Below are 20103 nucleotides of genomic sequence, written 5' to 3' on the forward strand. Positions count from 1 at the left end.
ACGTAAACCAAAACCTTCCGACAAAGGCTCAGCAACCAGATCAAGCAAAGTAGAGTACAAGCCCGCTCGTCGACACAGTAAACCAGAATGTCCTTCTCCAAGTGCTGCATCCAAGGCTTCTCCTGGCAAGGCACACCCACCGGCCGCACCGACAAACTCTCCAACAACGACGTCTACATCACGGGGGATAACCCAGACGTGGCGATCCTGTTCATCGCCGACCTCTTCGGCTGGACATTCCCCAATGTCCGTCTCCTTGCAGACCACTTCGCCCGCGAAGTTGGCGCAACTGTCTTCGTGCCGGACTTTTTCGGCGGGGAGGTCCTAGACTTCGACCTCATTTCCGCGGAGAAGTTCGACCAAATCGATCTACCGGGTTTCTTTAAACGAAATGGCAGAGAGCAGCGCGAGCCGGAGATCTTCGCCTCTGCACGTGCTCTGAAGCAGGAACTTGGGTATAAGAAAGTCGGCGTGGTGGGTTATTGCTATGGTGGATGGGCGTCGTTTCGCCTAGCTGCAAAGGAACATGCATCTGCGCCGTTGGTGGATTGTATCGCCGTCGGTCATCCGTCTCTGCTTACGAGAAAGGATATCGATGAAGTGGATGTCCCTGTGCAGATGCTTGCGCCGGAGATTGATCAGGTGTATCCCGTGGAGCTGAAAGTATATACGTTTGAGACCCTGCAGCGCTTGAATGTGCCATTCGACTATCAGCATTTCCCAGGAGTCGTGCATGCCTGTTTTATTCGCGGTGATGAGAATAAGCCTGGGGAGAGGGCGGCGATGGAGAGAGGAAAGAACGCGGTTGTTGGGTGGTTCAGACACCTCTTGAAGGATGCTTGAAAGCACGTTTTGTAGCTATTATGCGTTGCGATGATAGTTAATGAATTAATACGACTTACTATGTGATGTATTAGGGCTGAGTAACCATCTCATTAACCTATGCTGATAGTAACCTGAAGAATAAGTAGCTACTCCATAGAGAAGTTGCTTAGGAATGTGAACGAAGTTTGGACTGCGGCTTCCTGGCTGAGTCGATATTCAAGCCAAGATACGTTTACACAGAAACATAACAGCGTTATTCAGGTACATATAACAATAAGACCACACCCATCGGTCCGCATGCGTGGCCGCGATCAAGAAGCCCGCGATCGGATTACCCAGCAGATCACCGATGCTCCAGCCGGCGATGGCCATGCCTATGCCCGCAGGCGCTGCATGTGGACCTAGTAGCCTCCCGACGGCCGTCGGCATGGTGACAAAGAACGCCCCGTTTGCAATTCCATTGAGGGCGGTAAATATGATGAGAACAGCAAAGGTGGATGCAACGGACCAGATTGCCAGCATAGTGGCAGCGTTGAGGGCCATGGTCACGAGGAGCATGTTGGTGGAGCCGAACTTGTTGCAGGCGATGCCCGAGGCCAGACGGCCTAGGGCCATGCAAGCATTGTAGCAAGCCATGACAGCTGCAGCAGTCGTGGATGAGAGCCCTATCGAGGTGGCAACAGTAGGCAGGAAGAAAGAAGGTATGTAAAGGGCGAAAATGCCAACAAAGCCGGCTACGAACAGAAAGAAGAATGTCAGATTGCGGAAAGGTGACATGTTTATCGAGGAGGAAGATGGTGGTGCCCTCTCCCTAATTAGCAGCGCGGTCGGGATCCCACTAGCCAGAGACATCAAGGCGATGACGCGGAAGGTCCAGGCGATGCCGACTTTATCAATGAGCTGCTGCACAACAAGTGCCATGACGGTGGCACCGACGCCACCCCCGAGCTTGACCAGTCCGTTAGCTGTGCCGAGGCGGTCATTGAACCACTGGAGCGGTAAGCTATTGGACATGGTGAACATCAGGCTCCCTCCTAGACCGTAGAGGGCAGCCGATATAAACAGACCTCCGATATTGCTGACAGTGAAACTGCCGACGAGTGTGCTGGCGCCGAACAATACGACCCCAATCAGGCTACTCCACCGTGCCCCAATAACGCCAGCCAGCCAGACACAGGCGAGCCCAAGGGCTATTGTAATATAACTATTATATAGGCTGGCTGCAAATAGTCCTATCTTCGTGGCTTAGAAAAAGTAGCCTCCCAATCAAGGTTAGTACGGGATGTTATTTTGAGATTCTGTTTCACCTTTTGTAGTGCCTACCTATTCAAGACTATATGAAGTCTTCGGGATAATCTCGAGTGAGAACTATCCCTCGCCCTCCATCGGCTCAACAGTCGTTGTTGGGTTGTTGGGATGGAAGTATTGGTCGCTGTTGCCATTACCTCACTTGACTGTGGTATGGATTTCTATGGACTTCCAGGTTACTGCCTCTCGCAAGACTATCTATGCTTAATTTTAAATGCCGAGAGATACGTCTCCTATAATTACACGCGATGACTGGCCGAGTTGCCTCCAATGGACTATGTCTCCTCATTTTTAAAAATATAGCGACTTTCATAACTTTATATCTACAATAATAGATGGCTTGTAGTGCGAGGAATAGGTCCCCACCATGGTACCCGGCTTACAAGAGCATTACCTTCTATCCCGAGCACCCATCAGTGACGCGGTCGTGGGTCTAATCGCTCATCTACAGATACTACACCAAAGCTATGATGAAATTCAGGGAGTCTTCCTGGATTGAGCTGGGGTTATACGGTCTGACTAACTCCTCAATTGGCCTCGTTGGGGTGAGTTGAGATAGCTGTATCCAGAAGAATGGAGTAAACTTCAAGTGATATTCGTTAAGCAATCCCCACTCTTCAAAACACCGGCGCGTTTATCCTGACAGCCGACGCTAATAGCCTAGCCGATGAGTCGTTGCTTTATCTGATTCTCAAAGGGCATTAGATCTTAGCTGGTTTCCTAAAAGTGTCAAGCTCGGAAGAAACATCTTTCGCAGCTCGTCCCCCTCGTTCGATTGCGCCGTCAATAAACCCACGCCAGCCTAGGGCCCAATCCGAATTGGCGAACAGAATATTCCCTGCCCGTTGCTGAAGTGCTTTTAGATGTTGGAAACTAAAGTTCGGCTGAAACATACACCACGACCCCTCGGAAAATGGGTCCTTGCTCCAATTATGCCACACCTGAGGATGAATTAGGCATTACTGGCTTGACATCTTGTGTTGTATGGGGCAGTGACTTACAGTCTTCCTAATATCCATGTCCTGTAGCTTCTGGCAATCAGCCGCAAAATCTTGAGCATCTTGTTCTGGTCTAAGGAAGTCTTTATTTGAGCCGAAGCAAACAATATGTGTGTTCCCATCTGGGGTTAAGCCGTCCCCAGATCCATGACAGACTCTCGTTGGTGGCCAAGATGCGCACGACCATGATCGGAGCGCTGAGCTTGATGCTTCGAGGTGGACCTTTGCACCGTGATTAATATTTCCAGGACGAGTTGCTGCCATCTTAGATGGGCTTAGTGCCGGTTCAAAGGCAACCTTGCGGAGCACATTCAACGGAACTGCGCAGATTACTCGTTTCGCAGACCAAGTTCGATTCACGATGACCCGATTTCCTTGATCCTGGATCGACGTTACAACCGTATTAAATGAATATTTGAGGTGATGGCTCTGAAGCGATTCCTCAAAGAAACAACGTGCGAAGTTTGATTGGCCCGTGGGGATCTTAAATTGGTCCCCTGTCTCGTATAGACCATCCATGGTATATCCACCCAGTGCCCACCACCGGAGAACATCAAACAGTCCAGCCTTATCCATATCAATCCCACAAATCGACGACAGATGCGCCTGGAGTGCAGCGAGCTCGTCGCCCGTGAGCGCTGCTTTTATCTGATCAAGGCGCTGAGCAACTGACATCTGTTCCCAATGTTTGGCTTTGGGGTTGTGGTGTGGATTGTGCGGATATGGGAGGACTTCCCGTCCAGACTTGCCATCCACGTCGCACAGCATTTTGAACGCTTTCTCGGTCATCGCGTGCTTGAGCTCTAGTCAGCCAGGTCTAACACTTGATCGGGGCATGGATTCGAAGATATGAATACCAATTTCATCTGGTCCACATTTTGGTGTTTGCCTTCAAATGATGTGGCACAGTAATTGGGGCTGCTACTCTCAACATGGCTGGGCAAAAGCGCTGTTAGATCATATCTGGACATCTCACGATAGACATGCGGTTGATTCCAGTGGACCCAAGTGCCGCCCATTTCGTATAAATGACCATCGACTTCAGCAGTGTAGGTCCGCCCGCCAATCCTGTCCCGAGCTTCGAGGAGGAGCACATTGTATCCTGGAGCATGAACGGATGAGCGATGTATCCTTACACTGATAATAACATCTTACCAGCTATACACAAGTCTCTGCAAGCAGTCAAGCCAGCGTAGCCTGCGCCAACAATGATCACATCGTAGGGTTGTGTTTCTTTCCCAGTAATGTTATTTGGGGGACTGATGGCTCCAGCACATTTAAGGCCGTGTTGCAAGGCTGCAGTACCATTGTCAAAGTAGAAGCCGTCCCGAGTCGCCATTGGGAGAGATTCGAAGCGTCAATATACGTAGAATGGAGAACTAAAAGTGGTAGCTCCTCGACCTCAAAGCAGTGAGTTACAGAACGAGTGAGTAGGATCTTCGGCAGAGCGTTCGACCTTTATATAGCCTGTACACATGCGATTTTCTTCCGAGCTCCCCCCTTTGACTTTCGTGCCACGGAGTCTTACATTGACGATTACTACTGTGCTGATGCTACAAGATACGCGACCAAGATGAGCCCCGTGTGGATCTGGTGTTTTCCAAAATGCGCCTGGCATGTAGCGAGTGACCTCAAGAGCAAGGCGGATCAAACCAATTATAGTTGAGAGACAGCATATTCAGCGCTCCTGTTCCCTGATGAGACTAGAATTATGGTGTGGTGTCCAGGATCAGCCGCAGGTCAGTCGACATTTGAGGGTAGTCCATTGGTCAAGATCTCGAACTTCGAGAAGTCACTGTGTGTTTCTCGCCCGAGCTCCTAGTTCAGGACTAGTCCCAATTCCAAGGAAGCACGTATGGTGAGGGATCGCAGTCTCTCCGCATCGGGGGCGAGTTGTTAACAAGGTTCGCCGTCCCAGCCCCTCTACTGGGAAGGACGGGAGAGAAAAGCATTTGTGTGGGTAAAAGAGTTGGGGAAACCCACAGTGGAGACAAAAATCATTCAATGATGTTTCTGAGGCTAGTACTAATGCAGTATCTCATATGAGAGTCCATTTTACGAAGCTCCTGGATAGAAAAATGTATTCTATTGAACTACGAGTGTGTGAACGACTCCCATACCTAATCCGATCAATCATAATACCCAGGTCCTCAACAGACAGGGTGCCATTGGCTCTGACTTCCTTTGCTTTCACCACGATAAGCCTCGGCCATTATATTGTCTGCAGAGTTCGGACTGACCAGCAGATCTTGCCCGTCCCGGAAAGTATAAGTGCTCAAAGTCCTTTGGTAGACGCTGAATAAGGAAAACAGATATCGTCCCGAGAACCATGAGCTCGAGAAGACCGGAGACTGGATGTATCTTAACAACCTGACCCACCTCACGGGAATTCGCATATTCGAACTCTAGCGGTGAGAACGATTCTTGGCGTTGCCGTGAAACACATATATCATCATATGGTTCAAATCGTACTTATTCCCCACGTTCCCACAATTATTACGGGCACAGTACGTCTGGTGGCATTCCACTTCTGGTCAGCGATTTTTGACTACCACGGTGTACTTGTTCTGGGCTCGATGTCGAAAACCTGTTCTCTCGCTGGCATTCAGCTGGACGAGATTATCGCACCTGATAAATGAAACATTGGAGCCCGCAGGAAATCATAATAGTATAGCTAGGACCAGTCGTTTCATGTTGACCATGCCATGGCGACCTACAGTCTGTTTGCCTCTCTACGCCGCGACGTATGTACTGGAGCGGCTGGACCAGTATATCTTGAGACAAACGTCTAGAGCACCGTAGCACCCCCTTGGGTTATCAGAGATTACTCTGGGATAGGCTTCTTCAACACATGCTAACTGCCTCACTGAGGAACAACTTGATAGTATATATATTAGCATACTATAGCCCCAACTCGTACGTACGAGATTCCACCGCCTAGATGGGGGGGCGAGCAAATCTTCAAAGTTTAGGGCCAGCAGATCCACCAAAAAGCCCGAGTCAGCTGCATCCAGCCAATCAAGAAACGTGACCCCGCCTGCGCATGAGCGCAAACGTCCTTGAAGGGTATTGCCGCCAGTTCCTCATCGACTATCACAAAGATACCAAAAGTCGTGGGTGGCCATTTGCAGGAAAAAAAAAAAAAAAAAAAAAAAAAAAAAAAAAAAAAAAAAAAAAAAAAAAAAAAAGGAAATTGAGGTGCAAATTTCGGGGGGCAAAGTGTCATTATGCCAAGGGAAGGCAGGAGGAAGAATATTCGCATTGACGCTCTGCTGCCCAATCGTCAAGTCGCATCGCATGGTACGTATTCGAATGCTCAGTGGCAATTCTGATGCGTGCGCATATTGATGCAAATTCAGACTGCCCTCGATGTATTAATCGGCGCGTGAAATGTGATCGGAGCATCCCAACATGCGCAAAATGTGCAAGTCGAGATCTTCAATGTCCTGGTTTTAAGCCACTCTACCTGAAGTGGAACCAGGGTATTGCAAGCAGAGGAAAGTTTATGGGAAAGACTACACCAATTCTTGGATCTGCTAAGACGAGGCGACGGCAAATCTCGGTAGACAAGCATTCAAGCCCAAGGCAAGTGATGACTCGCCTCGTCGACGGACAAGCGGCCGGAGAGTCGTCCGCTGTTGTCGTTGAGACTGCTACTGAGCCGCGCGATGCGATACCTACTATGCCTGCAAGCAAAGACTTGGGCATCACTGAAAGATATAGCTCGGCTCTAGTATTTAACTACCTTCACCGTCACTTCTTCCTTGAAGTCGTGCCTCGCTTCAGATGGATTGATCTTCCAGAAAATCCATGGCGGAACACCATCCAGCCTATCGCCCCATATTCGCTTTGTCTCCGCCTAGCTATGGCTAGTCACGCTGCTGCCCATCTATCAGTTGCGTGTGCACGGTCTGCTGATGAAAGGGCACGCTTTCGTTTCATCTACCAGCGTCTGAGGGACTCCAGTCTTCGGATAGTTAATGAAAGAATACGTTCCGATTTCCTTTGCGATCAGAATTCCTCCAGGCGCTGCCGACTTCCAAGGTTCCCCACTGATATCCTTGCGTCTACAGTCCTGTTATGCTATGCAGATGCTTTCATCCCGGGATCCACGGATTGGAGACTTCATCTACGGGCCTGTCAAACCGTGATCCGTTCTCAGGTTGTCCAGGGGAAATACAACGGGCTAAGGAGCCCTTCAGAGACTTTTTTACTTAAGGAGGTAGCTGATATTGAGATTCTAAATGGGATATCAGTCTTCGACGAGAAGGCAAGTCCCATTACAGCTTTCCTCTTTGAGCACATACATAGCGAGTCCCCGTGGACCTTTACTAAGCTTCTCAGCGAGATTACTATAATGGAAAGGAGCCGATATACATCCTTGCGGTACCGCCAACATATTCCCGAGGTGCGAATGCAATTATGGCATCAGCGAGCCGAAGGCGCTTACTATGGACTTCTCGCCGCTCTTGCGTCATTTCCCATGCACCAACAAGCGCGAGGGTGCCTTGAAACCGTCATACTATCGCACTACTATGCCATTATAATTTACAGCTACCAGGCATTGGCGCCGCCGGACAAGCTGGACGACGCTCTGGAGTCTTGCCTAGGACAGCTCCAACAATGTGTGCACTCAATAATTTACGGCTCCGAGCAACAGTTCTCTCATGACCTGTTCATACCGTTATTCATTCTAGGCACTGAATGCCGTGGAGACAGGAATAAGCAGCTTATGGTGGAGGACCTCTTCCTCAAGGTACTCATTATTACTGGGATGTGGTGGAATCACACAGCTTTACAGTTCTTGCGAATATTTTGGTCAAGCCTGGAGTCAGACGACATAGGTTGGATACAGTTTGCTCGGGATAATGAGGCTCAGGTTGGAAATTTCATTCTCTTTTGATCAGGCGGTCTTATGAAGTTCTATGTCGTGTGGATTGCTTCCCTACCTGATGTATATCCCCCCCCCTCCCCCTTGGTTATTCAGTCATACATCTAATAATTCAAAGTTCAAATTTTATCTTTACCGTTTAATGACATTTATAGGAACAACTACTGGTTAGATGATTAGATGTATTGGCTTAGGGTATCTTTCTACTCTACTATTCCAGACCGACATACCACTATAGCGCTGGGGCCTTGTTCTCTGCAGAGTCTGTGCCGCCTTTTTGTACTATTCATGTTGGGGTTTTCCGGGGAAACTGGGGGCTACGCACGAGCGTCACCTACCAGTGGTGTGTTGCGATACATCTTTTTATACGAAGAGTCACAGCAGCCACCCGCAGCTCCGCAACTCCTTGATATAGCATAAACAGGCTAGGTGACGAGTCTCTACGCAAAGAAGAAAACTAGGTAACAATCACTCGTGGTTGGTCCAGATATGATAGAGAACAATGATACTCCTCAGAACTGCACACAATCGCAGTCCTTCGCTCCGCGCTCTGTTTCCAGGGAAATCGTCCACCAGGATGTCATCAATTGTCATAGTTATCCTTCCGATGCGCAACATCGGACATTCCAAGCACCGTTTCGCTCAAGATACCTGGCCATCGCTGTCTGATGAACGCAGAGATCATATCCTGGCCATTTGTTATATTGCCTAATATGGATTAGCTGATGCTCACGAAGACAAGAGACCAAAGGGCTGACCACTGCTCCACGTATTTCCGTCCTGTACCCATCTCTGGTCGACCCAATTGACCTGAGGGAACCGCTGTCGTAGCTCCTTGTAAAATGTCCTTGGGCCCGTCGCCATTTTGCCGTCGAATACCCCCGCAGCGGCGGCCATGAACGTGCCGGTGCAGATTGTCAGGATTGTAGTCCCGTGCGATGCAGCGTGACCTTTTATGAATCTGACGACCTCTTCGCTTGGCCTAAATTGGTCCGATCCTGGAAGCATCAGAATGTCCAGCTTGCCAGGGTGACACTCCGGAGAATCAATTAGATGAGTAACCTCCAATGCTGCATCGGCGGTGACCTTATGATTGCCCGGTACATCCGATATGTATCTAATACTAATATCGAGCCCTTCTTGTTGGATAGAGCCGGGCAACTCAGCGAGCTTGAGGTACTTCGTGGACAACATGCCAAGCAAGTCAACTGGGGAGACATCCAGTAACTGGTTAACCCCCACCAACAAGACACCAACTGTGAGTACATTGGAGGACATGTTGGTTGTCGAAAATCAAGACGAGGCAAGTCGATGTCTGTTACTGCGAGGCTGCCAAAACATAAACGAGGTTCTCTGCTTCATGATCAAGGAACTTTGAACAAGGTAGCAGAGAACCTTATATACATTTCCAGTGCACTATCCACATTTAGCATGCTCTTCGGCAACCACGATGGATCACTCATCAAACCAAGAGTCCGTATCACCCACAGCCACGATGATCTAAACCCTCTCTCCAATTGGACGTTACATAAACTTCTGGAGACAGGAGTGGGGAGAATTGCGCACGAGCCAATAAGAGACAACTCCGTTTACCGTTATCCGTGGTGGACCGTGACTGTTGAGAAAGAACTTCTGATCTAGTTTCCTCATCTACATCCCCTGAGAGCATCCGCCATCCGGCCGTTGTTCTCGTGACTATGGAGATGTCTCAACCAAAACCAATACTAAGAAGAGGGAAAAACGCGTGCGATACCTGTCGGCAACTGAAGATCAAATGCCAGCCACTTGCAGCCGAGACGTCTTCCATTTGTGTCAAATGTTTCCAAGCTGGCGTCGTTTGCATTCGGCCTGGGGGAAGATCTTCGGAGCGTGCAGCCCTCGAGGCGGCATTCAATGACTCCAGGGGTGTTTTCACGTCTACTGCCGACTCCGTAGCAGCCTCACATCTTCAGAGTCCCCTGGGCTCTTGTAGAGCTAGGGAAGCCCATCGGAACCCAAGCTCCCAACCAAGCCTGTGGTCGACTGTCCGAACAGTCAATAGTGAAACCATCTTCGATATTTTGTTTCAGCAATGCAGGCTATCCCGTCTCACTGCAGAGAGCCGCCTACACCAGTTTCGTGACATGGCTCTCTATTTTCCGTTCATTGTCCTCCCCTCTAGTTATTCTCTCCACTGTCTAGCACGGGAACGGCCACTCTTGTGTCTTGGAGTACTCGCATGCACTTCTAACAACGATTCTGACCTCCAATCATCGCTTGGGGACCTTCTTCGGAAGAACCTCATTGAACAGGTTCTAGTATCTGGCCAGAAAAGCCTCGATCTTCTGTCAGGCCTCCTCGTATACCTGGCCTGGTACCATTTCTTTTCCATGCCTCGACGGGAACATCTAGGCCAGCTATTGTCCCTGGCGGTAAGCCTTTGCAAGGATATGGGGCTCACAGGAAGCAGAAAGGAGGCTGGGGTGCGTGTGCATCGTTCGGTATCGGGTCAGGTTAGCAGCAATACCGTTACGTTAGACTCAGAGGCTCAGCGACTCTTTCTGGGCACATACTACCTGGAAAGATGGTGAGTTTGCTACCGGGTATCCGCTCCATCGCCTCTGTATACTTCCTGCAGATTCTGACGTATACCCATCGCCTCAGCTACCACTCAACATTCGGGACGGGATACTCTCTGCTTTGCACAGATCATGTCATGGAGTGCGCCAACTATCTATCTCTGATGAGAGAGCTTCCAACGGATTTATTGATATTGTGCCTGATTCAACAGCAGCATGCAGCCGAGCAAAGTCATCACACTTTCTCTATGTTTCAGCAAACTCAGACGAAGGCTGAGTCGCGACGTGCGCTGGCCGAACTCAAAAGAGATATTAGATGCGTGGAGAACACGCTTCAGGGAATCAAAGAGTCCCTACCACCGTTACTGAGGACATCCTGTATGAAAGTCCTCCTTTGGTCAAGCCAATTTGCCACTAACGCCCCCAAGCTCTGATCGAATTATCTCATTGCGAGTGCTTGTTCTATTCGTTTGAAGGCGATCTAGTCAACCCCTTCCGGAACGCAACTTTCTCCAGCCATTCTCTCCGAAAGGACTCTGGACCGGCTTTAATGGCATTGAAAAGTGTAGTAACAGAGCACTGTTTTCACGGGGCAAAACAATACCTTGACACCTTTCTCACCATCCCAGCATCTGACTATTATCTGCTCTCGTCTTGCCAGTGGGATGGGTTGACCTACGCCATCGTCATCATGTACCAGCTGTCCCTGGGACTTGTCCACGGCCATGACTGGGGCTTCTATACGGCTTATGCACAGGCACCGTTGGAAGAGTACCTTCGCAAACTGTGCCAGCAAATGGCAGTTGCTATGGCCCTTTCCCCACAGAGCACGGTCGGCGACTGGCCAGTTCGCGAGCAACCATCGCAACGCAAAAACTTGTTCTCTCTTCTTGGTTCCATTTGGGCCGATGTTCAATCGTCGTTCACGCACCAAATGCAGCTACATCGAGATTACTCTAGTCAATTGCCCGCTCCCGCTGTGTCAAATAAACCTATGGTAGGTAGCATTATAGATACCATCAACTATCAACTAACGCCCTTTGCCCCAGGTATCCTTGTCGACGAAATCGACGGGTGATAGATGCCCAGCGCGCCAGTTTTGGAAATAGTTCTAACAGCCTGAACCGCTCGGCTAGGACACCAATGACACTCTTCTGCTTGGACTGTTGAGCCAAGCACATTGACAAGCAAACGACAATTAACGGGGCCCTGTAGGAAGAGAGACCTTGCTACTGTCAAACGGCCAGGCAACCAGGTTATGTGAGGTGATGGCCAGCTTATGGCGCTGAAACGATCGGTGAACAACATGCCAGTGGAGCAATGGAGTAAACAGCATGGTTCATGTCACCATATACAGCTCGATAAGATCACGAGAGACCCCAGCCGATCAAAACTACTTACCTATCTACCAGCTCCTAGGTCATTAGTATATATGAATACAACCTATTGCACTTGGATTGGACGCGTTCACATCTTTGCTCAACATAACTCTTACTGATAACCATAACTGCTATCACCGCTTTTCGCACTATTCGTCCGTACTTCAACCCACCTAATCTTATCTGCAATAGATTCCGCATATGAAGCTCTTTTTCTCTGTTTATTCGAACGTGGTTCGCACCGGACCCTAGCCATCTCGCCCATTACTAATAGATAAAATATGGCGCTACTCGGATCCCCTTCTCAACCAACCGCTGGACCACTTGTCGACAGTAACCAACACGTGCGAGTTGCGAAGGATACCGGGTTAGGGTTTTATATGCCATCTGAAGAGGAAAAAGCGTAGATGCCGGGCCATAAAGACCTAGACCATCCTGCAGCAAATACTCCATGCTGTTACATATCCAATGCGACAGTCTTATCATATGTCGGTCAAGGTGGCAGAATTGTACGTTTCCCGGTAAGGTCAGCCTGGGAAAAGGTAGGCCGAGACCCAAATTCACCAGTTTGTCTATCTCAAGAAGACAAACAAGCTTGAAAGACCATAGGTGCGTAAGCATGTTTGCGGTAATAATGTCGGGGAAGCAGTAAGTATTGTCAGATGTCCCTTGACCAAATGAACGGCAGGCCCTCTCCTTGTGGCTGTTGACTGGATATTCGAAACCGTCGAGCCGAGAGAGGGCTGCCATCAATGAGGCAAAGTTTCCGTTTATAGCAGCGAGATTAGGATTCTCCCATGTGTGACATGTAGAGTCAATTTTATAAAGTATAGAAGGAATTATTGCCGCTTCACCCAGCAGTCGTTGCATAGCCGAGGGGGGGGTAACACTGAACGGGACGTTCTGCCACTCTTCAGACGCAACGAATGTCGGCTTACGGTCCCTGAATGCTTCAAGTACCTAGGAAAAGAGGTCAGCAGCATCACTAGTACCACCAATCTCTCACGCACCACGAGTGGCAGGAAACCTGCATATAACTTGTGCAGAAACCCCTGCCGGACTGCAGAGGGGCCATGTGTTTCAAAAAGCGCAGTGATTCCCCTAGCATGCATTTCTGGACCTGTTGAGGATCCCGGAAGCATAAGCTATAGTTCCTAGGGTCAGAATCGACATCATAAGGTTTTAAAGAGGCATAGAAGGCTCACCTCGGCCAAGCATAGGCACATCATGGTGGCTGCAGACTCCGCTCGATTTTGGTACCCAGGTATAGGCAATGCTCTTCGTAATGATTTGATCGCGGAATGATATGCTTGTATCGGGTCCAGCCTCTCACTCGCTTGATGAGGACCAGGCTGCACTATTGAAGCGAAGAGAGCCTTGATCGCTTTAGGTAGAGCGCCGTGCGGATCACATCCAACACTGAGATGCGGGAGGACTTCCACCCACGACCCACATATCTGCGGTTCGCGCCCACTAGACTTAGGACTTATGAATGATCCATGATCGTTAGGGGTAAATGCTTTCACGATGGTATCTATATATTGGTCATGGATAGGCCAATTGGCTTGTGGGAGGTCTGAGCTGAGAGTGTTCCGTGGCGGCTTCGCAGCCCCGACCACTATATCATTTAAGCTGGCATGTGAATTGTGTAGAACGGCGCCTTGGCATGGTCTCAGGTCTGAGGACTGCTCGACACTGTTTTCCATTCGAACCCTTTTCTTGCCCGTGCTGAGGTCACCTGGCCATGGGCGCTGTGAGACAAATGTCCATGGACTTGGATATCCGTCACACTTCTGCCCCACAAAAACACATTGAGTGCATTCAGGACGCTTTCCATCACACTGTGGTCAAGGTTAGGGGTTTAACCAAACGAACGAAGATGTGCATGCAAAGCCTTACACCTAATTTCCGCCTTCTGCAATTGTTACACACGGATCGTTGCCGTGGCTTCATGGATGCGAGACAGAAGCTGTAAATTCAAATACCGACGGTTATGAAAGTTCGTACATGGTTGAATCTGTGCAGCTGAAACCAACGGCCACGATGAAAAGACGTCAAAGAGGCTAAGTCGATGAGGGTGGCGATGCACTAGTCCTAAGCCGGTAGTCGCTGCCTTCGGGCAGTTGAGCTTTTTAAAAGGACCAGGCCAATTAGAGGCTATATCCAAGAGTCTGTTCTATGGGTCTACAGAATAGCCCTGACCCGCTTACACGTTGATGGACCAGCCACTGAGATAGAAACAGAAATAGTGGGTTTCCAGTGGGGCATGCATTGACGTCTACGCGTCTTGGCGGATTGTATATCCAAATACAGAAATAGTTCCTTGCCACAAATCCCAAAGGCAGCGACTAAGCATTCGAGCCGCTTGTTTAATCTTCGACTAGGTGACGATATGGCCAAAGTTTCTATCTGTGGAGAAACCGAACTACGAGGTTTACCACTTGTAGTATAGAGCTCCGCCAAGATTTCAACAGTGATGGTCCAACGAAGAAAATGGTTTGAGATGGATGCACATGAAGCGACGAAAGTTGAGTCACTAGTTGTTTCCTGGCAATCTATAAATTCCTCATCATCTTTAGGAGGGGACTAGCAGAACTACCATACCCTCTTTACAACTCAACTTACCGCCGGCGCCAAAATCCCCCAAACATGGCCATCGACCACCTGAGTCTCCACGTTCCTGAAGCCACACTTCAAGAGTGCCTGAAACTTTACCTTGCAGCCTTAAAGCCACTGGGGTACGAGGTTTGTCAGCAGTTTGGTGAAACGGTTGTGGGAATGGCGTCGAACCTTGATACGGGCTTTGTGGCCCCTGCTGACTTTTGGGTTATTGGTGACAAGAACCCTCCCACCTGCGCTTCACACGTTGCATTCCGTGCGCCTGGTAAGCTTTCTTGCGTTCATGTATCATGGATATAGCGAGACTAATAGACACAAGACCGTGCCAGCGTGGACGCCTTTTATGATGCGGCAATCAAGGCCGGGGGGAAGGATAATGGCAAACCTGGATTGCGAACAATGTACCATGCCAACTACTACGGGGCATTTGTGATTGATGCGGCTGGTAATAATATTGAGGCAGTGTGCCATCGGCCTTAAAAGCAACACGACAGATGCCGGGATCCTTGATTGGCGGGTTGAAATTGTATCGGCATGCACCTCTTGATGTTAGGGTAAATGTTCTTTTACATGTTTAAGTGATAGTTGCTACAGAGAAGTAGTTCTATGCTACAGCTTGAGGGGTGCAGATGATCCTCAACTCCTAGCGTTTGAGTATGTTACATATTTACATTTCCCTATCATCTCTGGCTTCTGAGGTTCTTCCTTTCAATATGCGTAAACTGCAAGCGCTTTTCCTAACATAGCTCCAGCAAGGGCCTATGCCGTACGATACGAGATCGTGGCTACATATTTTAACAACAGTTATAAAGTTGACGTCAGCCGTTTCCACAGGCTGGAAGTAAGAGGTAACTACGAGGACCAGAGTGATATAATAATAGACATAATGAACAAACTCATCCAAAAGATGCGTTGAGAACTTGATGATAATACTGGAGAAAAAATAGAAAATAAAACTAGATAGATACAAATGGCGAATAGCAGCCTTAAATACTGGTGGTTCCGAAATCAAAGGACCTTTGTTTTCTTCCCTGGCTCTAGCCAGCAGATGCGATCCGCAATACCAGACTGCTCAAAAGCCCTTCGCAAAGCTTCCTCGTTCTCAGTGAAATGCCCCCACGACTCGTAATGCATTGGGACCAAAGTATCAGCCCCAATCTCTTTAAAGATTCGGCTGGCATCCTTGCCATCAACAGTAAGCGGGACGTCATTAGGCCCTTTAGCACCACCGATATTCATAATAGCGACGCTGATATGGAACTTTTTTTTGATTTCCTGGAGCTCTTCGATATATACCGTATCTCCCGAAAACCAAATAGCGTTAGGAAGACCACCGTTTTCACCGAAGTCAACCGTGGTAATCACAAACCCGGTACATTCGCCACCTGGCATATGCACGCACGGAGTAGCTGTAATCTCGTACCGCTGGCCATTGAGGTATACGGGCTTGGTCTCCCAGGGAGACATACCAGCCACTCCAGGGCGAGGGGCGAGGTTCTTGGCACCGTCCTGTGTCGTGAAAACGCGACGCCCATCGAGCAGTTGACGGCCAAAATCGTCCAGGTTGTCAGGGTGATCCTCATGGCTCAGGAGAACAGCGTCAATCGGCGGCAGTTGATTCATCTGAAGACCAGGGTCATTGCTGACCTTGAGGAGAGCAACGCCCAGGTCCCATACCCTCCCAGCGGGAGAGAAAAAAGGGTCGGTAAGAAAGTTGACGCCGTTCATTTCGATAACGGCCGTGGCGGTGCCTATAAAGGTAATGTGGATAGGCATTTTAAAGCTTGTACTCGTCATCGTAGCCAGACGTATTGTGGATGTAAGAGGCCTCAACAAGTTGGAATAATTCACACCCGTCCGGAGAGGTAGGTGTCTCCTGGCCTTTTATACACGCGATGTGAGGCATATCATGCCGCCGAGGCCTATCTCTTTATCTTGAATTGTCTTGGCGGATTATGCTTCCCAAAATGGCATCCCCGTTCCACTACTAATTTGATATTACTCAGACTCTATGTATGACGTACCGCTAGGAGGTGGCAGAGTGATAGTTGACGGGTTTGATCTATCCATCAACGATCTCTCTGGAAATATCAGAGAAGCAAATAAAAAGTGGCAGTAGGCCGGCAAGAATATATCAAAATCAGTCAGCTCAATCTCACTCAGTGACTAACGGGCAGTGATGGGGAGCACTAAGCAGAGCATTCATGGCGAGACCTTGAAATGCAGGTGTTCTCTAGTACAGTTCTCAAAGAATTTCTATCTGGCTTCTCCATCGATGACTATCTTCAAGGGCTTTCCTGCCTCCCCAGCCCGCGGCCAAGGTTAAGCTAATCAGATACAGGGTCCCTTTTTTAATAATCAGGCATCTTACCTATTTAGGGCTAGTCAAGGATTTTTGAAAATTGTATGTTTCCTACTGTCTAAAAGCGCCCTGGCTTCCTGTGCTTCCATGCCTGATTCTGTTTGCTTCTATTAATACCGGGTGGCTTACCGACTATGTTAATATTTTTTTTAATTTAAAATATGTATATATATATTTGGTCTTGATCGAATTAATATTTCTAGTTTATTTTTTATGATATGAAAGATTAGAAAATGGATATATATTTAAAATCTTTATATATAATAATTATATATAATACTAACATGACAATGCGGATTAGCCATAATTATATCCCGCACATGATCGACGGGTAGCGAGAGTATACGCTGCCTCTACCCTGAAGCAATGTGAATAGCCCCAGCTTATCCATATTTGATTCAAGTAAACTCATCGTTTCAACACGCTTACAAGACCTATATTGAATTGGTCTACATTAATGGCCTGTCTGTAACAACCCGTGCTGTAGTATCAAAAAGCTAAACCAGTGACTAGTATCTGAATATGTTCAAGAACAAGTGAAACTGGAGGTTATGTCCGGTAGTTATTGATACATATTACATACATTGATGTGTAATAACATTTACCTAGATATATATTGAAGTATGTTTGGGTGTGCACGCTCAACCCGCCACATCCTCTAACACTTTGGCTAGCCTCAGGCCATGGTGCATATAGATAAAACCCCATAGGGTAGCTCAAAGTCTATGCTGAACCAATAGAGAGTCTGTCACCATTGACCTGCACAGTCGCCGTGTACACCACACGCTTGTTGATATCCATTGCATCCGTAAGACCATGAAAGATTATCTTTGTAACCTCCTGATTACCATTAGATCCTCGCTGGAAGCTTGCACCGCCAGGGCCAATGAGCTTGCATCCAAAGGCATTTGTAGTCTTAAGAAGCGGCTCTTTGACCCTAGTATAGGGCCCGTTCACCTTCTTCGCCGTCGCATATTGCACATCGTACGTGGCGTCGGCGGTGGAGTGGGTGCTGTACGTCAAGAAGTATGTATCACCGCGCTTGAAGATGTACGGAGCCTCCATATTGTTTCCATCAGAAAAGCCTTGGCCATTCACGCGGAGAAGCTTTTGTGCATTCCCGACCCATTCGACGCCTTCCTTGGGCCCGGAGCTGCGCACCTCCCGAATCTCCAGCCAGTTTTCCGGGATTTCTGTCTTGTAGACGACATATTGCTTGCCGTCCGTGTCTTTGAACCACGCGGGGTCAATGACACCTGATGAGGTTCGGTTGCACTGTACGAAGTCGTTCTCAGGGTGGTACACGCCCGCGATATCATCGCTCACGGCAGCTCCGATACAATGTTGGACCTTTTTAGGGCCGATAGTCTCCTTGTCGAGCGCTGCGAAGTACCTGACACAGTGTTAGCAATGCGCCTCACGGTGCCACCCTAGTCAACACAAACATGACGAATTTGTTGTCAGAACTCCTCCGAAAGACATCGGGTGCCCATAAGCCGTAGACTCCGTTCTCCTGCTGGCCTGCCCACGTCGCCTCCTTGATGGCCAGGGTTGGGCCTTCGAGTTTGCTCCATCCACTGTCGAACTTCGCGGATTTTGCCCCTTGGAAATCTTTTCCATTGGAAGTACCGAAGGAGTACCACGTGCCATCTATATAATAGATCGCTATATATGGTGTTAGCGTTGTTTCTTTGGAGACTGCCTTTGTTGAACTCACATGGGTCAGGAAAGGAAGGACCCAGAAATGGCCCGGATATGCCGTGACATTGCTCGGCGGCTGCCTCTGGTGTTCGAGCTGCTAATGACAGAGGAGACGACAGCGCAGAAGCCGTAAATAGCGCAGCGAGGGGGAGAAAAGTATGGCGCATGTTGGAATGATATAGATGGGGAGAGGTAGGGAAGCGGGAAGGTGACTCAGGGAAAGTGGTGAGAAAGAGTTCCTGGCAAGTGCACCTTATATTGGCCGGAGATCGAGTAGGATTTACTTTGAAGCCCTGGTAGTACGAGCAATCCCCCTTAGAAAATGCGCATACCCCGCCCTGTTAAGACTAAAAATAATTTAGGCCACCCGTAGTATGTAGATCGCTAGAGGCGCAAGCCGCACTAAGACGCACTGCCTTCCTCCAGATGTAAGGGTCCAGAGAATGTTGGGCCATGCACAGACCTTCTACTATTATGTTATTGACAACCGTCAGAGTGCAATTAAGATTGTGAAAAAAGCTCAATCTCCGAGAACCAGTGTTATGTTGTATATCAGTGAATTGTTGATTTTATACTGTAGGATAACAATGAATATACATATTATTAGTACTCAAATATTCTTGGGAATATCAAAACATCCATCTACTAAAGGCTCAGCCACTACACGTAGTAAAGGTCAACAGTAAGAGGTTTCCGTTTCCGAGCGTAAATCGAAGCTTTGCTCTCGGGAGACTTAATCGCTATAACTATGTAGTTGACATTGTTTGACCTAATCGATCAGGCGATACCTTGCTCGGCTGGTTTCTAAACTGCAACGGGGGCCAGGGTCTCTGCAGAAAGCACCGGGACCAGGATTTATGCAAGAGGTCCGGGTCAGGGGTCTGGGAGCTCTATAGGGGATATACGCCGATTTGGTATCGGATCCGTGACACTTATATGGACAGGTCATAATTCTAGACCTAATGCTTCTGTAGCAAGGCTTCTGTTAGATGATACTTGAACTAGCAGGAGCTCCGCTACCAGTATCAGCAAGCATATCTGCTGCCTCAGCAACTCCAATAAGTACTTTCCCAAGATCAGTGGCATAATTAACTTGTCTATTTTTAGTTTTGAAGGCTACTATCGTGTAGACGAGCTCATATCCAAAAGCAACTGATACTTGTACTCCACAGGAGCTACAGTCTAGAAGCCACACTGCCTTGAGCATTGAAAGGTTGCTAGGTACATGTACATTAGAGTATCATTTGAACTCTATCCGATTAAACATTCATGGCTAAAGTTAAATTCACGTATCCTCCGTTCCATCGTATGATATATAGTGCACATACAGTTACGTCAGGCTTACTTTTTTTTTTTCTTCACTGGATTAACTGAATAGGACTATTTATGGCGGCAGTAGGTTTCAGTGCTTCACCACACACGGTCAATCTCCAAAGCAGTTCATTCGGTGGGAGAATACAGC

At 48.4% G+C, this 20103-nt stretch overlaps 10 protein-coding genes across 10 annotated transcripts; 4 read left to right on the forward strand and 6 right to left on the reverse strand.

Moving 5' to 3' along the window:
* Positions 1-87: 87 nt before the first annotated feature.
* On the forward strand, positions 88-843 carry BDV37DRAFT_278371 (dienelactone hydrolase family protein; the record flags this gene model as incomplete). The annotated part of the gene is made up of 1 exon (XM_032086034.1): positions 88-843. The coding sequence occupies one exon, from the start codon at positions 88-90 to the stop codon at positions 841-843; it is 756 nt and encodes a 251-aa protein (XP_031946171.1).
* A 198-nt stretch (positions 844-1041) lies between these two features.
* On the reverse strand, positions 1042-1839 carry BDV37DRAFT_278372 (major facilitator superfamily domain-containing protein; the record flags this gene model as incomplete). Its single annotated transcript, XM_032086035.1, has 1 exon — positions 1042-1839. The coding sequence occupies one exon, from the start codon at positions 1837-1839 to the stop codon at positions 1042-1044; it is 798 nt and encodes a 265-aa protein (XP_031946172.1).
* A 995-nt stretch (positions 1840-2834) lies between these two features.
* BDV37DRAFT_278373 (flavin monoamine oxidase family protein) lies at positions 2835-4470 on the reverse strand (the record flags this gene model as incomplete). The annotated part of the gene is made up of 4 exons (XM_032086036.1): positions 2835-3074; positions 3135-3926; positions 3989-4233; positions 4287-4470. The coding sequence occupies 4 exons, from the start codon at positions 4468-4470 to the stop codon at positions 2835-2837; spliced, it is 1461 nt and encodes a 486-aa protein (XP_031946173.1).
* A 1942-nt stretch (positions 4471-6412) lies between these two features.
* Positions 6413-8098, forward strand: BDV37DRAFT_237460 (Zn(II)2Cys6 transcription factor). Its single transcript, XM_032080726.1, has one exon. It carries the CDS (start codon positions 6463-6465, stop codon positions 8032-8034), a length of 1572 nt encoding a protein of 523 aa, XP_031946174.1. The 5' UTR covers positions 6413-6462; the 3' UTR covers positions 8035-8098.
* A 507-nt stretch (positions 8099-8605) lies between these two features.
* Positions 8606-9300, reverse strand: BDV37DRAFT_278375 (class I glutamine amidotransferase-like protein; the record flags this gene model as incomplete). Its single annotated transcript, XM_032086037.1, has 2 exons — positions 8606-8730; positions 8781-9300. 2 exons carry the CDS (start codon positions 9298-9300, stop codon positions 8606-8608), a joined length of 645 nt encoding a protein of 214 aa, XP_031946175.1.
* Positions 9301-9719: 419 nt separating this feature from the next.
* Positions 9720-11658, forward strand: BDV37DRAFT_278376 (Zn(II)2Cys6 transcription factor; the record flags this gene model as incomplete). The annotated part of the gene is made up of 3 exons (XM_032086038.1): positions 9720-10588; positions 10666-10958; positions 11009-11658. The coding sequence occupies 3 exons, from the start codon at positions 9720-9722 to the stop codon at positions 11656-11658; spliced, it is 1812 nt and encodes a 603-aa protein (XP_031946176.1).
* Positions 11619-13938, reverse strand: BDV37DRAFT_237464 (Zn(II)2Cys6 transcription factor domain-containing protein). The gene is made up of 4 exons (XM_032080727.1): positions 13859-13938; positions 13165-13800; positions 12970-13104; positions 11619-12919 (listed from the first exon to the last, which is right to left on the reverse strand). Exons 1-4 carry the CDS (start codon positions 13910-13912, stop codon positions 12227-12229), a joined length of 1518 nt encoding a protein of 505 aa, XP_031946177.1. The 5' UTR covers positions 13913-13938; the 3' UTR covers positions 11619-12226.
* Positions 13939-14424: 486 nt separating this feature from the next.
* BDV37DRAFT_237466 (VOC family protein) lies at positions 14425-15256 on the forward strand. Its single transcript, XM_032080728.1, has 2 exons — positions 14425-14843; positions 14898-15256. Exons 1-2 carry the CDS (start codon positions 14609-14611, stop codon positions 15056-15058), a joined length of 396 nt encoding a protein of 131 aa, XP_031946178.1. The 5' UTR covers positions 14425-14608; the 3' UTR covers positions 15059-15256.
* Positions 15257-15586: 330 nt separating this feature from the next.
* On the reverse strand, positions 15587-16354 carry BDV37DRAFT_278379 (MBL fold metallo-hydrolase; the record flags this gene model as incomplete). The annotated part of the gene is made up of 1 exon (XM_032086039.1): positions 15587-16354. One exon carries the CDS (start codon positions 16352-16354, stop codon positions 15587-15589), a length of 768 nt encoding a protein of 255 aa, XP_031946179.1.
* A 1309-nt stretch (positions 16355-17663) lies between these two features.
* BDV37DRAFT_294457 (glycoside hydrolase family 43 protein) lies at positions 17664-18808 on the reverse strand (the record flags this gene model as incomplete). Its single annotated transcript, XM_032089632.1, has 3 exons — positions 17664-18333; positions 18386-18605; positions 18658-18808. 3 exons carry the CDS (start codon positions 18806-18808, stop codon positions 17664-17666), a joined length of 1041 nt encoding a protein of 346 aa, XP_031946180.1.
* Between the last annotated feature and the right edge of the window lie 1295 nt (positions 18809-20103).

This window comes from Aspergillus pseudonomiae, assembly GCF_009193645.1.
Source record: "Aspergillus pseudonomiae strain CBS 119388 unplaced genomic scaffold BDV37scaffold_4, whole genome shotgun sequence".
NCBI lineage: Eukaryota > Fungi > Ascomycota > Eurotiomycetes > Eurotiales > Aspergillaceae > Aspergillus > Aspergillus pseudonomiae.